This window comes from Carica papaya, chromosome 7, assembly GCF_054855325.1.
Source record: "Carica papaya isolate Zhongbai chromosome 7, ASM5485532v1, whole genome shotgun sequence".
Classification (NCBI taxonomy): Eukaryota; Viridiplantae; Streptophyta; class Magnoliopsida; order Brassicales; family Caricaceae; genus Carica; species Carica papaya.
This window is the reverse complement of record NC_142315.1, coordinates 27,110,123-27,126,414: the sequence shown is the minus strand read 5'-3', so window position 1 is coordinate 27,126,414 and position 16,292 is coordinate 27,110,123. Positions and strand designations below refer to the sequence as shown.

Sequence of the window (16,292 nt, the reverse complement as noted above, 5' to 3'; positions counted from 1 at the left end):
TACAAAAATATATCATTACTTTTTTTTTTTTTTTTTTTTTTATCATAAAAGTATATAATATGCTTCCATCATTGCATATTTCTTTCCCCACTTCATTACCAGGAAGATTCAAAGAAAGACAAATAAGGAAGAAACTATGGTACCAAGTAATTATTATGAATTTTGACTTTGATCACATATTAGAGATTTTATTTAATAACAATTTTAATTAATTGTAATTATGTTAATTAAGAAAATTACGTCAAAATTGTGGTCATCATCAATCCTCAGTGCATACGTAAATAAAAGAACTCAATTTCTCATGAATTGTAAGTTTTACTTAAATATTTCATAAACTTAATTTATTAATTTCAAATTTTTATTATTATTATTTTTTATTTAATGACCACAATATTGTACATATTTAGTATAAAATTTAAAATTTCTACGATACTGTCTTAATGTTATTTAATAAAATATTATCTTAATAAAAGTTTTCTTGTGTAACACAAACATAAACTTCTTGATAATAAAATTTATTCACTTTTAATTCCATAACTATTGATAGTATTAACAATGTGGTAATAATTTTATTAATTTTTTTTTTATAAAATATCATATTAAAATTATATTACGAAAAATGTCGGATTTGAAAAATTAGAATGATATGTTCTTGTAATATGAATATATATATATATTATATGTTCAAAATATTAATAATATCGGAGATCTTGCAAAATCCTTTTTGATGGTTTGACTGGTGGCTCCACCCGTTGACGAGGTCGTAGAAAATTGGCCCAAATTAATAGGATTAGACCACAACCAAATTCACATTTTACTTTATATAATTTCAAATTATTTATTTTGAAATTCCATTTTAAATGCTTATTTTTATTTTGGGAGAATTAAAAAACTAGATTCTTAGTTATATGTCTTAATTTACGTACTATATATATATATATATATATTTCATTTTATGTCTTAGCTTGCCGTTAATTGGTGCACATATGTGATAAATATATTCAACAATCTTTTTTTAAAATTAGTAATATCATAAGTTTATGAAGTGATTATTTGTAAATTGATATGCTTTATGTTTATGGAGTAATTTGCAACAATAGTAATGTAGAATAATTCCAATATTTGTATTATTATTATTATTATTATTATTATTATATCAGCGTTGAACAAGATTTATTTTATGAAAAAAATATTATTCTGTAGAAAATTGATATGTATCTTCTAATCTTGCCACCAGATATATGAATGTCTATTTTCCACAATTATAACCTGTAAAAACGAAGTCAAGTTGGGATTAGTAGACTAATGATACCAAATTAAGACTAAGTAAAAAGATGATTAAAGAAAAACTGTGTAGGGTTAATAGATAATTACTGAGTATAATCAATGTTGATAATGCCAGCGACAGGATTAGCAATAGCGGTGAAAGCTTCTTTAGATAGATCAATAGTAGAAGGGCATCCAGGACAATGATCTACCATCTTCACCGTTACAGTTTTGTTCGTGCATGGATGTGGCACTGGATTTCTTGGACCTGTACATCTCACACTGAACATTTTTCCACATACCTTACCATTATTCCATAATGCATCCCCTGCTGCCGCTACCATCACTCCATTGTTTTGGTTCCCGAAACACGCCGATGCTGCAACAATGTCAAAAATTAAAATCATCAATTTATAACAACACGATAATCTCGAACCGAGTACGAGACTAAGAATAAACTAGACATAGTAGTCCTGAATTAGATATGGAATTAAGAATAAACTATAGTACTTACGGACATAATTAGTGTAAAAAGTGGCAATGCCGGGGGTGGCAAAAGCTACAGACATGAGATATGCCATTACAATGGCAGTGCCCGTAATGACCAAATGGCTCTTTTCAATACCCATCTTTTTTATTTTATTTTTTCAGTTAGTACTGAATAAAACGAAATGGATGTAAAATTTTTATTTTCTTGGTAACCAAACAAAGCAGAAGATGCAATTAGGTTAGGTTATAGCTTTTGATTTGCCAAGAAACAAATGGGGTGTGAGTTTAAATCTCTGGGCTCCTGTTTAATTTATAGGTGAGTGTTTGGAGCAGAAGGCACCAAATTAATGTATTTAGGTTTTTAATTCTTACTATTTATATAGATATTTTATTATAAATATCAGTAATTATGTTTTGTAAATTAACGTTGTACCTAGTCAGTTATTACAAAATTAAGGTCAAATTAGATGTTAATACAAGTATCCATTATTAATGCAGATTATCTTTTAAGAAAAGAGAAATTACACTAAGCCGTTGCATGTATAATTAGCAGTCGTATCATTAATTTTATGAGCATATATATTAAATTTTTAATTAAAATTTTGACAAGATGAACTAAAAAATATATATATATATATATATATAAAATAAATTTTTAATTTTAAAAATTAAAATGGGTTAGGAGAGATGAATAACTTTATTAATTTTCTTTTTTTTTAAAAAGAGTAAACTCATTTATTATTATTTTTTCTTATGTTTAACTACGCTGTATAATTTAAATTTTTATTAAACGAGTCCTTATTGAACAATTCTTTACAATACTTATAAATTTGTTAAGATATGATTGCTGATATGACCACGTAATATAATATACGTATGTATATATATATGTGTGTGTGTGTTTTTAATACATATACATATATATAATGTTTTTTAAGTTACCATCAAATTGTCTAGCTTTTACTTCTCGTCTTTTTCATTCTCTTTTCCATAGCTCAAGAACCCTCTAAACATTATCTCCTAAATTACAAAGCAACTGATTTGATTAATAATTAGTCCTGTTGATTTTGATTAATAATTAAAAGTTTAGAATATTTTAAATTGTTAAAATTTATCTTTTATTAAAATTATTAATTAATTTAAATTATCTAAAAAAATAATAAGTGATTGAATATCATCTATAAAAATTATTCATATCATGTAAAATAACGATAAGTATTAAATATAATTTATTTATTATAATTTTACTTATTTAAAATTTAGCCTATTAATTAAAAATTTAAATAAAAAAATATACGTTAATATAATTTTTGTTTTTACTCTCTCCTTTAATTCCAACACTATTATATGCTTTGATACGAGGCCTTTATATATATCTATTTTTAACTTTGAATTTTATGTTTATCAAAAATTTGATTTTATCTTAAAAATATTTGTGTTAGTATTTGATTTAGAATTTTATTTTAAAAAATAAAACCAAATAGACATTAAATGAAAAGTATAAATGATGGGTCATTTTTATAAATTTATAAGAATTAGAAATATATTTATGTACAATTACAATTTTTAAAAGTAATTAATAAATTCATCCTTCTATGAAATTTAAATTTAAACTTAAGCCTCCCAAGTTCATATTATTATTTTTTTATAAAGAGAATTTTGGGCTCACTTGACCTAAGGTCAACTTACCCACAGCTTCGATTCTGAAACAGGAACCTTAACCATATCCTATGAAGTTATGAACCAGTAACTTCGATGAGATCTCCTCTCCAAAAATCTCTATCCCATCTGTAATTAACCCATCCTTTCCCCCTACTTAACTTCCTCAACCTCCACCGTTCACCCCAAAACTAGCCCACCTCCATGCCGCTGCCTCCCGTTTACCAACCCCATGGTGATCCCTCACCGCCTCCACCATCACATCCACCGCCAAAGCCCAACACCAAAATCCTCTCTCTCATTCTCAAATCGATTATTATGGTATTTATAACCTCTCTCTTTTTCCTCCTCATGGGTCTCGCCTCTCTCCTCCTCCTCCCCCTCCTTCTCGCTTCGATCCATCGCCACCATCGCAATCACCCGTCGTCGGAGGGCTTCTGTTCGAAGCGGTTGAAGAAGCTCCCCCAATTCAAGCTCTCCAAAAAGATGGAGAACGACTGCGTCGTTTGTCTTGATGGCTTCAAACAAGGCCAATGGTGCAGGAAACTCGTTGGGTGCGGTCACGTCTTCCACAGGAAGTGTGTGGATACCTGGTTGATCAAAGTGCCGGCTTGTCCCATTTGCCGATCGACGGTGCAATTGGAGGATGATAAAGAGGAGTTTTGGACTACTTTTGGTCGGAGAAGGAGAAATCATGGCTTCAGGCTATGTTAGATATGTAAGTTTTTTTTTTTTTTTTTTTTAATTTTTTTTTTCTTTCAAGGAGTTTGAGATTTTTGTAGCATCTATGTTTCTGTTAAAGAGATTTGTAATGATGATTGTGTACAGTCTCAATTTTATATAAAAATCATCATCGTTTTATCCCTGAGAAAAAAATGATGATTGACCTGCAGCCCCCATTTCCATTTATGTTTATTGCAGCTAAATTGAAGTCGGGTGTTTTTTATATTTTTGGTTATTGAATTGATATACATGGATTTCATTAGGAAGAAAAGCCAATCTTTTTAATGATGCATGCAATTGAAACCTAGGTCGTGTAGCTTTTATGTCTCTTTCCCCTTTCCTTGGAAGAAACTGGGTTTGACAGGAAAAAAGGCAAATGGTACTCATGGATCTTGATGTTAGGGAGACGAAATATGGCTTTGGAAAGGCCTAACCATTTGGGATAAAGCTTAGCATTTATGAAGTCCAATGCTTTTGGCATTCCATACACGGATGTCAGCAGGGATTAATTTTATGTCCATTTATTAAATGTTGTGAATCCTCACTCAATTCAATATTACCTACTTGTTTGCGCATAAGGTAAATCCACCCGTGATTTCCATGAGATATGGTGAGGAAAAGCAAAGTTCTCTCTCTCTCTCTCTCTCTCTCTCTTAAAGAAAAAAAGAACTGGGGAAGCAGATTGCTTGAAATTTCCAGAAGACAGAGGTAAATTACAGAAGTAATACTGCATGGATTTTTTTTTTTTGGGTGAGATTTGATTTAGGCACCGAAACGTGACAATGTTGAAGATAGATTATGGTGGATTGATCACAAAATCTCTTAATTAAACTAGTTTCCCTCAAAGTTGGTTTGGGGACACTTTGTTTTCCTTTTCCATTTCATGGAGTTTACTGTTTTCATTAGTGTGATTTCAGTGATTCTCCTCTTAGTTGTTTTATCCCTTCTTTCTTCTGAAGTATTTCATGAATTTGGGCCATTGCAAAGAGGAAAGGTGCAAAATTAAAACCCGGAAACTATTTCTATTTTTGTGAAGAAAAGAAATTATTCTGCAGATAGTAATTGGATTGGATCTCTGTTTTGCCAAAGGTTATTGGATCGGATTGTTCATTGACCTGCTTAGTCTATTTGAAATAAGTTACTTATTACTAGACTTATTAAATTGTTATCATTTGACAAATGTTGCTGATGATTGGTTATTTCCAATTTTGTGCTTCATAAGATCTTGTTAAATGTATTGGCATGGTATTGATGTCACTTATTTCAGAAGATGACTTTGACATTTTGAAGAGAGGATCTTGGCCTCGACAAGGATGAAGGAAAAAGGCTGTGAAGCTTGATAATCATTGGGATTTAAACTGCCTTTTCCCCTTGTCTGCATAGGTTCTTCTTATGGGGATTCATATTGTATTTCTTTATCTCCAGAAACTAAACCTAACATTATAACGAAGGAATAACTTTTAGCTTCAATACCCGGACATAAAATCTTTTTGGTCTTGATATTATATTCGATTTTGAAAATGTAGATGTGGGGGGTGCCCCATCTAGAAGCTATTTTCTGAACGAGCTATTTACTGCATCAATATTTTTCACTGAAGTAACTTACATTATCAGTTTTCGGGAAAAGCAGCAAAGGCTTACCCCGAAAATTTTACAATTAATAGTTGTGATCAATTTTAACTATTCATTCCCTATTTACTTTTACCCCTTTCCAAGGGCTTCGAGATTCTGTTTAAGCTGTGGCTTTTATCTTGTGTCTTATGTGCTCCAAGTAGGAAATTTGGGAAAGTGTGTATGTATTGTTGTGTTCTTCTGAATGGTATGCCATGTTTTGCTGCATTAATCACTTCTTAATATACACACAGACCGGGAAAGATGACACTGAATCAAGTTTAGTATTGTTGCCTGTTCTTCTGTTTCTCTGTTAAATCCTCAATTGGAAGATCTTGAACTGTTTTCCTCTATATGTTTAATATTTTCTGGAAGGCTCGGAAAGATTTCTTTTCTTTCTATTAACCTCTCATGGTTGACACAATTTCTTAGGTTGAGAAAGATACTTTTGTATGCAGTCTATAGTCTTAAATCATAGGCTGTTGGGTGATACATTGTTGTTTTCTATCATACATAATAAGATAATACTTTCTTGGTGTCTTCTGTGTTCTGTTTAAATCATCCATCGCCATCCAGCATCAGTAGGATCTTCAAAAATCTGGCTTCCTCCACTGAGGTGAAATAACTTGAGGATGATCTCAATATCTCACAAACATGTATAATTACTAGCTGTTTGTTTGTCCTTTTTCTGGTAAATTCTTCTTAATGATTTAGTATAATAGAAATAGACACAGAAGCATTGCATTGGGTACTTTCCTTGGAATTTAAGACAAGAAATATAATATCTAGCATTTGACTTGGTTGTTGGGCTCCCGGTGTTTCTATCTGTTCAGTCATGGACCTCTATGAAGAGCCTCCTTTATTCGCAGCCTCCTTTGTTGCTCTGCTGGTGGCATAACATGCCCCACATATTGAACTCGTAGCAGTCACTTACCTTATATTCATGGGAAGTTGTAGACAAGCTGTCCAACCACAATGACTTTTAAGAATCCAACAAGCAGCTTCCAACCTCATTTCACCAGTCTGCTAGGAATTTCGTGGACTATCTTCTCTCAAAATTCTCAAGTTCTGTGGTAAGTCCGGTTGTAATTATGGAGGAAAAATTGTTTTGTACTCTGCTATGTGAGTCAATATGGCTTGTGCCTCCACCATGATCCTCGGTGAAGTATCAAAGAAGAATGAGCCTCATAAAAATGAAAAATCTATAGACAACGCACCCATACTTGTGGAAAACAAAGCTCAGGATGTCAGAAGGCACAGCAAGTTTCAATGGTCCAACGAAAGAAGGGCTTGGAAATTGCACGAATGGGAGTATCGCATTGAGGAAATGATGGAATGGGTATTGGAGTAGTAGAGGATTAATGTTGTATGAAAGGATGAATGTTTGTTAAGAGGCCAGGATTCTTATCAGCAGTTGACAGTGTTGTGGTTGGCCGAGCAATCTTATTATTTTAGAATTGACCATTTCATGTCATCAGGGTAAATTGTATAAATTAATCTGGTTAGAAAACTCAGCCTGAAGAACAGTCGTGCCTGAGTAACAATCCTGTAAGGTTTCACCAGATGATGAGTTTCTCTGTAAATAACATTCAACAATTTGGTGAATGCTTATGAAAGACGCAGCGCGCAAATCTTGGATCTCCTGTTTGGTTTTTTCCTACAAATCTAAATGGGTGACACCAAAACTTGTTTTTCAGACTTCAGAAACTTATTTCTTGGTGATTTTATTTCTAAAAATCCCGACCAAATAGCTTCTCTTCCCATTTTTGTTTTCTTTTGATCATGGCGATAACTACAACTGATTATTATATGGGTCTAAGCGTTGAAGAGGAGGAGAGTAATCATTAGGTGCTTGGGAGTTAAATAAGTTCACAGATTTTATAAATTTTTTTAATCTATTTATTTTAATTTTTTAAAAAATATATAAAATCTCAATTGTTAATACATAATTGAATAGAAAGTAAAGAATCTAGACCCAGATCTAAATATCCTGTTTGTTAGTTATAAAAAAAATTAATTAAATTTTCTTAACAGTAATTAATTAACCCAGTTTGTGATTACTATTTATCTATAGCATAAACACACTTGGTAGAAAAACACCATGTCTGAAGGAGATGACTCTTTCTCTGATGAGAAACACTCGCCGCCTATATCCAACACAAAGCTCACCTCCACGATCCTTGATTCAATCAAGATTTTCTTCAGAAACAAACGCATCTTCCTCTTTATCTTCTTCTTCCTCACCCTCCCTCTCTCCCTCCTCCTCTTCTCCCTCTCCTTCTCCTCTCGCCCCCTCAAAGCTCAGATCTACCACCTAGAGGCCATCGCCGCACTCACCCGCACGCGCTTCGAGGCCCGCCATGTCTGGCAAGAATCACGAGCCGAGGCTCTCTCCCTTCTTCGCCTCAAGTCCCTTTTCTTTCTCCCTTCCTTTCTCCTCTCCCTCCTCTCCTGCCTCGCCGCCGTCACCTCCACATCTCTCTCCTATAACCGCCGCCGACCCTCTCTCATATCCTCATTTTCCGCTGCGAAGACCGCATGGAAAAGGGTCTCCGTCACCGCCATCTTCGTCTACGGTCTCCTACTCCTCTACGCCCCGGTTCCGATCTTTATTGCAGCTCCTTTCAGCTCCGAACCCAGGTTGAAGCTGGCGGTTCTGGTTGCCGCGTCGGTTTTCGAAATTTACCTGATGGGGGTGATGGGTCTGGCGCTTGTGGTGTCCGTCGTGGAGGAGAGGTTCGGGTGGGAAGCGATCCGGGCCGGATCGGAGGTGATGGAGGGAAGAAGGGTTGCCGGATGGGCTTTGTCAGCGTCGTTCATCGCGGTGTCGGGTTTCGTCGATTACAAGCTGGAGGAATTGATGGAGGATCTGGATTTATCCACGTTGTCGTGGTGGACGGTGGTGATTGAAAGGTGGGATGCAGTGGCACTGGTTCTTTTGTACGGAATAGAAGTGTTGTGGTGCTACGTAGTTACTACAGTTTTTTACTGCGGGTGCAAGAAACGGCAAGTAATCAAGGGTGAAGACGCGAGCTTTGTTACTGTTTAATTTTTTTTTACCTCATACTCTGTAATTTCTTTCCCTGTCTTTGTATTTTGTTTTGTTTTGTTTTTTTTTAAACTTTAGTTTTGACATTTCTGTATATTTTTTTTATTACATTTTTAGGTGGATTAGTTTGTATGTCCAAGTTTTTGTCTAATGTTGCAACCCATCGAGGTTTCTGTTTTTATTTTTATTATCAATTTTCAGATTATGCAAGATTTTTAGGCCTGCAAATAAAAATAAAATACTCAGTCTAGTGAGTGTTTAAGTACAAAAATTCAAAGTCGTGTGTTTTCTTAAAAAACGGGATCTCCGTAATAGGATCTTTTTGGGGTTCTTTTGAGAATTAAAAGTATGATTATTGTAAGATGGTGAAAATAAATACAATCATGTTCGAACAAGAGAGCCCACCAAATTTGGAGTACGGATGACAACCGGTGTTTTGTGAGTTTTTAAAAATTTTAAATTTTAACTCAATTTTTAAACATTTAAAACCTCAAACTTCCATTTACTTCGTTTGGAAATTTGTAAGTGAACAAAAATTTATGAAAATTTATAAGTGAATGAAGCAAACAAAAGATATCCGAAACCGAGAGAACGAGCAACATTCGCCCCAAGTCGCCCCACAAGCATGGCAATGACTGGAATCAGGATTCTAGAAATGCAATGTGGACAAGGTTGTTTTTGGTTCAGGCGATGGAGTGGGCTTTCGTGCAATAATATTAGTGTAAAGACCCGTAATTTAAAGGAAATGAAGTATTTTTAAATGCAGAAGTAAAAAATAATATTAGAATTTACATTCCTTACACAGTAAATTAAAATACTCAATAGGAATACAAAAATGTACATATTACAGTGGCTCGTAAAAAGAAAAAAAATAAATGATTTAAAATAAATAGATAAATATCATAGGAGTTAATATCAACTAGTTCTTGAATGGGTCCATGAGGTAAATTACTTACAACCTTCTTACTAATTGAGATCTTCATTCTGGTTCTCTTGATCTGAAATAGTTAATAAAATGGTGAGTTACACTAACCTAATAAGAATATCACGCTAATATCTGATATGAAAAATAAAAGTTGGTAAAAATAACAAAACAGCTAATGAAACCCTTAATATAAATAAATTTATTTAATGTTAAAATGTTATTATCACATTTACCGTTATGAGTTTTTCAAAACCAACCTATAACACAAACACCCATACAACATTTATAATTTAATGTACAAATGAGTAAAGTCGGTCATTTTCCTTTTTTACCTGCTTACTGGGATTCCTAGGGGGTTCATAAGGATATCTCCTACCTTTTGAATCCAATATTTAGATTTGTTAATTTACTCGGTCATCTCTATACCCCATCCGATAATGGGTGCCAAACACACCATCGTCTCAATATCTCGTCCGGTATGAGGGTGAACTATATCTTCAAACCCTTCCAGTATAGGTTCCCTCAGCCCCGTCCAGTTGAGGTATTGTCCACGGTAAGATTCTCCCTATGTACCGGGTCCTTCCATCATTTTTCAAGGTACCTAGTAAGTATTTCATATATAGATCCCCATCAATAAGTAACCACCAATCACCTACTAACATATCATTTTATATTCACAAATTAATCAAACGACATTTAAACAAATAGTATATTTTTATACCTTAACAATTAAGAAACGTAATTAAGGTCTTCATTTCAAATCAATCAATCAGATAAGAATCACAATCAGACAATTAATAATGAGAAAGCAATTAAATATAATAATTTAAATCATACGGCAGAATAATAAGCAATTTAGGCAGTATAGAAAAATAAATAGTCACATAGAAGAGCTTAGAGCAATCGTACACTGACCTGTTTTCCTGCTCCACTAGTGACTTGTAATTATTGTTAGGATTTTATTAATTTTTACAAAACACAAGATTACTGATTTATTAAGCCTCCATTTACCGTAACAGAGAATAAAGTGAGAGATTCTTACCCGAATTGGTATTTCGAGATGTTGCACTATCTATTACGCCTCCTAACGAATCCCAGATTTTCTTAATTTTGATGTGAAAACTAAAATACTCGTCACGCAACTAAAGATACTCTAAAAACCTCAAATCGGTGTCGAAAATTCTTTATGGCCAATTTTAAGGTTCTAGCACTGCGTTGCCGCCGTGCACCGGCTTCAGCTTTGCCTCACACGGCAGCGGTTCACCTCGGTCTGTCCGATTTTGATCGATTTTACAGGTATCATTGCGAAAAAATACGTTATGGGACCTTAGTTAGTCAAAAAATCACAAAAAACTGAACCTTCCGGTAGGGGCTCTTCAAGTTCAGTGGCTCCGCTGGTTCTCCTTCACGGCAGGGGTTTCTTATTTGGCTAACATGCACAGAAAAGGACATTGAACACAATGGTCAAAAAATTGGGTGAAACGGGAAACAGGAAGGGGCTCATCAGAGGGGTTTTAAGGTTTTGGCTGCGGTAGCTCTGTCGGACTTTGCTCGTGGTTTTCGGTTTACCCACCATCCCTTTTGCTTTGATATGGCCACGGAGAGACTTGGAATTGAATTTCGAGCGGATAGGTAGAATTTTACATTTTTTTTACGTTCGGCAGTGGCTCCGGTGTGGCAGCGGACGGGGGTCGGTCTCATTCTCCAACGACTGGTCCTTCTTCTATAGCAATGGCAAGTGCAGCTAAGGTTAGGGTTCCCTTGCAACATGATGTTTTTATATTTATCTCGTATTGATCTAGGTTGTCTATTCGCGTCGACGTGGAGCGAGGAGCATCGTCCAATTGTTGCCTGTTTAGGCTGATTGCATGGGCAAATCTGGACTGTTCATCACGATTGATCTCATCCATCCGATCGCACCTAAAGAGGGAACACATCTGAGTCGTTCATGCACACGGGATTGAATCTGGGCCGTCGGATAGCTGGGCACGTAGATTGCTGCGTGGCCTCCGGCGTGGCGTCAATGCCAGTGTGTTTTGTCATATGGCGTGCTCTGCTTTGTCGCTACTGCTGACTGGGTCGTTCCACGTTGCTGAATTATTTTTTTTCATTTGACCCATTATTTTCAATTTTTCTTTCAAAAATACTCTCCAAACTCAAATTTTCATCTCTCTTCCCCAAAATTGCTTTCAATTACGTCTCTAACATTTTTTCTCAAATAATTTGATAAAATAAAATAAAAATAATATTTTTAATTATTTTTATAAACACAAAAATTGATCTTATACCAAATTTCGGACTCGGGTATTATAATTAAACTCAATTGCATGTTGGCAGCTTTCTTAGGCCGATTTCAAGGATGTAACTCCCCTTACCTGGTGGAAGTTTTGGGGTGTCATTGTACGTTACTATATTTTAGGGATCATGTACTGAGATCTGGTATAATGGAGATTGATGTCTAACTAGTTCATATAGCTCTGCTATCCGGTGAGTAAGATTACTCTGAATTTGGTTTTATCATTCAGGACTATAAGAAAATACTTAATCTGATGCATAATGTGTCAATTAGATGGGTTAAAAGACAATATAATCAAGTAGCTTATAAGTTTGTTAGAGTGGCACAACATATTTCTTGTTTCCATATCTAGGAAAGCTTATCCCCCAGAGATTGCATGTTTGCTACTTTAGTGAATGATAGTTGGTTATTTTCAAAAAAAAAAAAAAAACCTCAAACCTAAAGTCAAGATAACAAGTCAACTTCATTTTCGATGGATCAGGTTATTAGTTAAATTCAATAGTATAGTATCATATATATATATATATGTGTTTAAGTTAAAATAATAATTAACACGTGACATCTTTTACTAATATGAATATTACTTAAATCTTATATCAAATCCACCACCACAAACTCCATTATCAGTGGCTCAGCGTCGGCAGCTAGAGAACACTAAACTAATTCGAACCCTCTCCTCCACCATTATCCCCAACTTTATGTCCTCCACACAAGAGTTAATTAAATTTAGTATAAAGATAAAAGCTTGTTGTGGAAATAATTTTGTTGTTACCCTATTAGACCAAATCAGATTATGTACATATTGTAATTTTGTTAAATTTTTAATTAACAATATAATTTTAATTCTAATAGAAACTTAATTTGGAAATTTTTATAAAATAATTAATAAAAATTTAATTAATTTTAATATTTGGTAACTATATAAGTGTATCGTAAATAAATGTAATAAAAATTAAATTATTGTATGATTCAAAGTAAATCTATTAATTGAATAAATTGAGCCTCATGCACACAGAAAAAATTACAATAAATTTTTTATCTATATTGCTTAAGCTATTAAAAAGCATGCTCTAAAATTATCATATCTCCATAAGTAGTAAAATTATGAAATATAACAAAAATATAATAAAAGATAAAAAATTTTAACCAAATATATATGCATCTACCTCATAACAATTTTTGAACTCATAATCTGTCTCATAATTTCAAGAATATCTGTATAATTGAAATGAAAAAAGGAAAAAAAATAAACTAAATATATTATCACACTCAAATTGAATATTGATTAGATTAAGATAAAAAAAAATGAATAAATAATAGAAATAAAAAAGTTTTAAACAATTTATGAAAATTGTGATTTAGTGCATTTGTTGTCAACTAAAAATTAAATTCTATTTTTTTTTTAATTTTATAAATATTTAATAGATAATGATTATTATTAAAATTTATTTAATGTAATATTTAAATAGGTAAATAGAAATTATGATTTGGTGCATTTGTAGTTAAGTAAAAATAGAATTTTGTCTTTATTCAAAAAAAATTTTAAAAATTATTATATAATATTATCAAATTAATTTTATTTTATTTTATTTAAAAATTATTATGTTTCTGGTTTTACTTTATATAAATAATATCCATTTAAAACAGGTGGAAACTTCTCAGTCCGGCGTGTTGAATCTTTGTAGCCTACTAGTCAACACGCCCACTTGAATAAAAAGGTGAAGACCTATTCAAAGAAGACATGGAACTAGCTATTTTATATACACATATATGCCTGTATATATAAGTGTTGTGATTCATAAGTTGAAGAAAGCAGATCTCATGTGGGCTATAATGGCGTGGCAGATGCTTGTTGATTTAGTGGAAATTCTAAATGAAACCCGCCTACTGTGTTTCAAAAACAAGAAGCTCATCTTCTTCATCGTCTTCTTCACCCTCTTCCTTTACTCCGCCATCTTCTTATCAGCTCTCTTCTCCTTCAAACCCCTCATCGTTGACTGTTACTCAAAGCTCATCTCCATTGCCGCCACAAGCCCCTCCACCCCTGCATTTTACTCTCTTCTATCCGCCTTATTAACAGATCTCAAACTCTTAGTTGGCCTAGAGTGGGTCTCCTTCATCCTCATCTACCTCGCCTCTCTCTTCTTTTCAATCGTCACCATCCTCGCTTCCGCCATTGCCAGCTCTTCAAGAAACATATCCATCAAGAATTTGTTGTTGAAGACACTGAAATCATGGAAGAACCCATTCGTAACTTACTTTTTTATTTTTATCTTCAATCTTGGTTTAGTAATCTTCCTTCTCTATCTTCCTCTGTTGTCTCTTGCACTCTTTACTCAAACCCTACCTGCCTTACGAGCTGTCTTAGCCATCCTCTTAGAAATTCTGTTCGTGGGCGTTAACTTATATCTAGCTGTCGTCTGGAATCTATCTACTGTTGTCTCGGTTCTAGAAGACAAAGGTGGAATCGAGGCACTCGGGAAGGCTGCAGCCATGGTTAAGGGCATCGTCCTACAATGCTTCCTTCTGAATATTATATGTGGAGTCCTTTCTGTGGGTCTGTTCCAGATGGTGAGGCCGATGGGCGTCGCGCACTCGACGCTGTTGCAAGTGTTTATTGGGTTGGTTATGGTAAATTTAGTTGCTTTGCTTAAACTGTTTCTGATCATGGCGTATACAGTCTTTTACTGCCGACGCAAGGAGACTCTCGGAGAAGAAATTGAATTGTTGGGTGATGAAAAAATCTGGGGCTATACCCCAGTTCCTCTTATTGCTCATAATATCCCATGATCACATAAAACATATATATATATATATTTATTTAAATAAGTTATGGATGTGATTTAATTCTTTTTATATAATATTGTGTAATCAAGTGCATTTGAGTTAAGAAAATGAAGTTTTTTCCCTTCAATTCTCAAGCTTTTAATTGGCTTCTTCTAGTATGAACATCGAGCTTGATCTATCAAGAAATTATGGAGGTTAATTTTATAAGCAGTTCTCTTTGGAAAGAATATTTTGAATTTTGACCCGAACATATATATGGTTTTGTGTGTCTGTGTGAATTCAAAATACTATAATAAGAATACGTAGTATGATTTAAATAATTCAGAGTTACCAAATATAAGTAAAATGTGTTTGGTTTATTATACTTTTATTTAACTTATAAATTTAAAACACACACACAAAATCATAATGTAATAACTTATAATCAAAATAATAAAAAGTTAGTTTTTCAAACATGATTAATGTATACTTTTATTCTTGTTGAGGAAGATGAATATTATTTGATGCAAAGTGTTAATTAATTAATATTGTTTGATGGAGTCATATATATATATATATATAATCTTTGACTGGAACATAAATTTGCATTCATTAGCAAGAAACCAAGTATAGTTATCTTTCTTAGAACAATAAAAATAAGGCCCGAAGTCCAGTCCATGGAAATGAAAAAAATGGCCATCCACTTGATACATTAGAGTAGTTTTTCTAATTTGTCTAATCTGTTTTTTTTTTTTCTTTTCCAACGTGGGGAAGTTAGAAACCTCGCAAGGTGCTGTTCGGTGACTACCCTCCTATAAAAATTAGTTTATCGTCTACCAATGTCTCTTAACCTCATCCCGATTTCAAAACCTTTATGACACACATTTAGACAAATCACTTCCAATTTCACGTATAAATAATAAAATCTTTTTTATTCAGACATTCGCGATTAACTCTAATGGAACAGGTGTTGTTTAAAACTTTTATCAGTTGTGAGGAGGATTTTATTGATTCATTGCACTTTTTTATGTCAATGCTCCACAATGTTTGGATTCAAGAGTATATTCTCCATTTTAGTATATTCAAATAAGCTTGCTTAGTGCCAAATTTTCACTTAAGAATATGTTAAGAAACTAAAAAACTATTCCAAATTGATTCATATGGATGCATCGAGTCTTAGACCATAACCCAATTGTCTATGTGAGATGGCAATAATTTATCTGTATATATGTAACACTCGGGGTCGAAATTTGGTTCGGGATTAATTTTTTAAAAAATAAAAAGAAATATATATATAAATCTAATTTTTAAATTTACAAATTTTATTTAATGTAAAAATTAGGCAAAAATAGGTGAAAGATAAAATTGAAAATAATTTTGAAAAAAATGGATGAAAATTTGGATTCGGATGATATTTTTGAAAAAAAAAAATCGAAAACTAGAGGTCAAAACGTAATTTAGAAAAAATATATAATGTAGGACCACTCAGTCAGCAATCCCGACGAACC

At 33.2% G+C, this 16,292-nt stretch overlaps 3 protein-coding genes and 1 long non-coding RNA gene across 4 annotated transcripts; 3 read left to right on the top strand and 1 right to left on the bottom strand.

The window, feature by feature from the left end:
- Nucleotides 1-1,370: 1,370 nt before the first annotated feature.
- LOC110812635 (putative EG45-like domain containing protein 1) lies at nt 1,371-2,012 on the bottom strand. The gene is made up of 2 exons (XM_022039456.2): nt 1,781-2,012; nt 1,371-1,645 (listed from the first exon to the last, which is right to left on the bottom strand). The coding sequence occupies exons 1-2, from the start codon at nt 1,893-1,895 to the stop codon at nt 1,371-1,373; spliced, it is 390 nt and encodes a 129-aa protein (XP_021895148.1). The 5' UTR covers nt 1,896-2,012.
- A 2,113-nt stretch (nt 2,013-4,125) lies between these two features.
- On the top strand, nt 4,126-5,794 carry LOC148253110 (uncharacterized). Its single transcript, XR_015813416.1, has 2 exons — nt 4,126-4,845; nt 5,405-5,794. It is a non-coding gene; the product is annotated as an uncharacterized LOC148253110 (long non-coding RNA).
- Nucleotides 5,795-7,802: 2,008 nt separating this feature from the next.
- Nucleotides 7,803-8,978, top strand: LOC110812724 (uncharacterized). Its single transcript, XM_022039561.2, has one exon. It carries the CDS (start codon nt 7,850-7,852, stop codon nt 8,795-8,797), a length of 948 nt encoding a protein of 315 aa, XP_021895253.1. The 5' UTR covers nt 7,803-7,849; the 3' UTR covers nt 8,798-8,978.
- Nucleotides 8,979-13,807: 4,829 nt separating this feature from the next.
- On the top strand, nt 13,808-14,932 carry LOC110812698 (uncharacterized). Its single transcript, XM_022039527.2, has one exon. It carries the CDS (start codon nt 13,840-13,842, stop codon nt 14,806-14,808), a length of 969 nt encoding a protein of 322 aa, XP_021895219.2. The 5' UTR covers nt 13,808-13,839; the 3' UTR covers nt 14,809-14,932.
- Nucleotides 14,933-16,292: the final 1,360 nt, after the last annotated feature.

What these genes read in the sequence shown, in the direction of transcription:
- LOC110812635 (XM_022039456.2), bottom strand. Translation starts at nt 1,895, where the DNA reads ATGGGTATTGAAAAGAGCCATTTGGTCATTACGGGCACTGCCATTGTA. An exon ending in TTTTTACACTAATTATGTCC is followed by an intron (nt 1,646 to 1,780) that starts GTAAGTACTATA and finishes ACATTGTTGCAG; the next exon opens with CATCGGCGTGTTTCGGGAAC.
- LOC110812724 (XM_022039561.2), top strand. Translation starts at nt 7,850, where the DNA reads ATGTCTGAAGGAGATGACTCTTTCTCTGATGAGAAACACTCGCCGCCT.
- LOC110812698 (XM_022039527.2), top strand. Translation starts at nt 13,840, where the DNA reads ATGTGGGCTATAATGGCGTGGCAGATGCTTGTTGATTTAGTGGAAATT.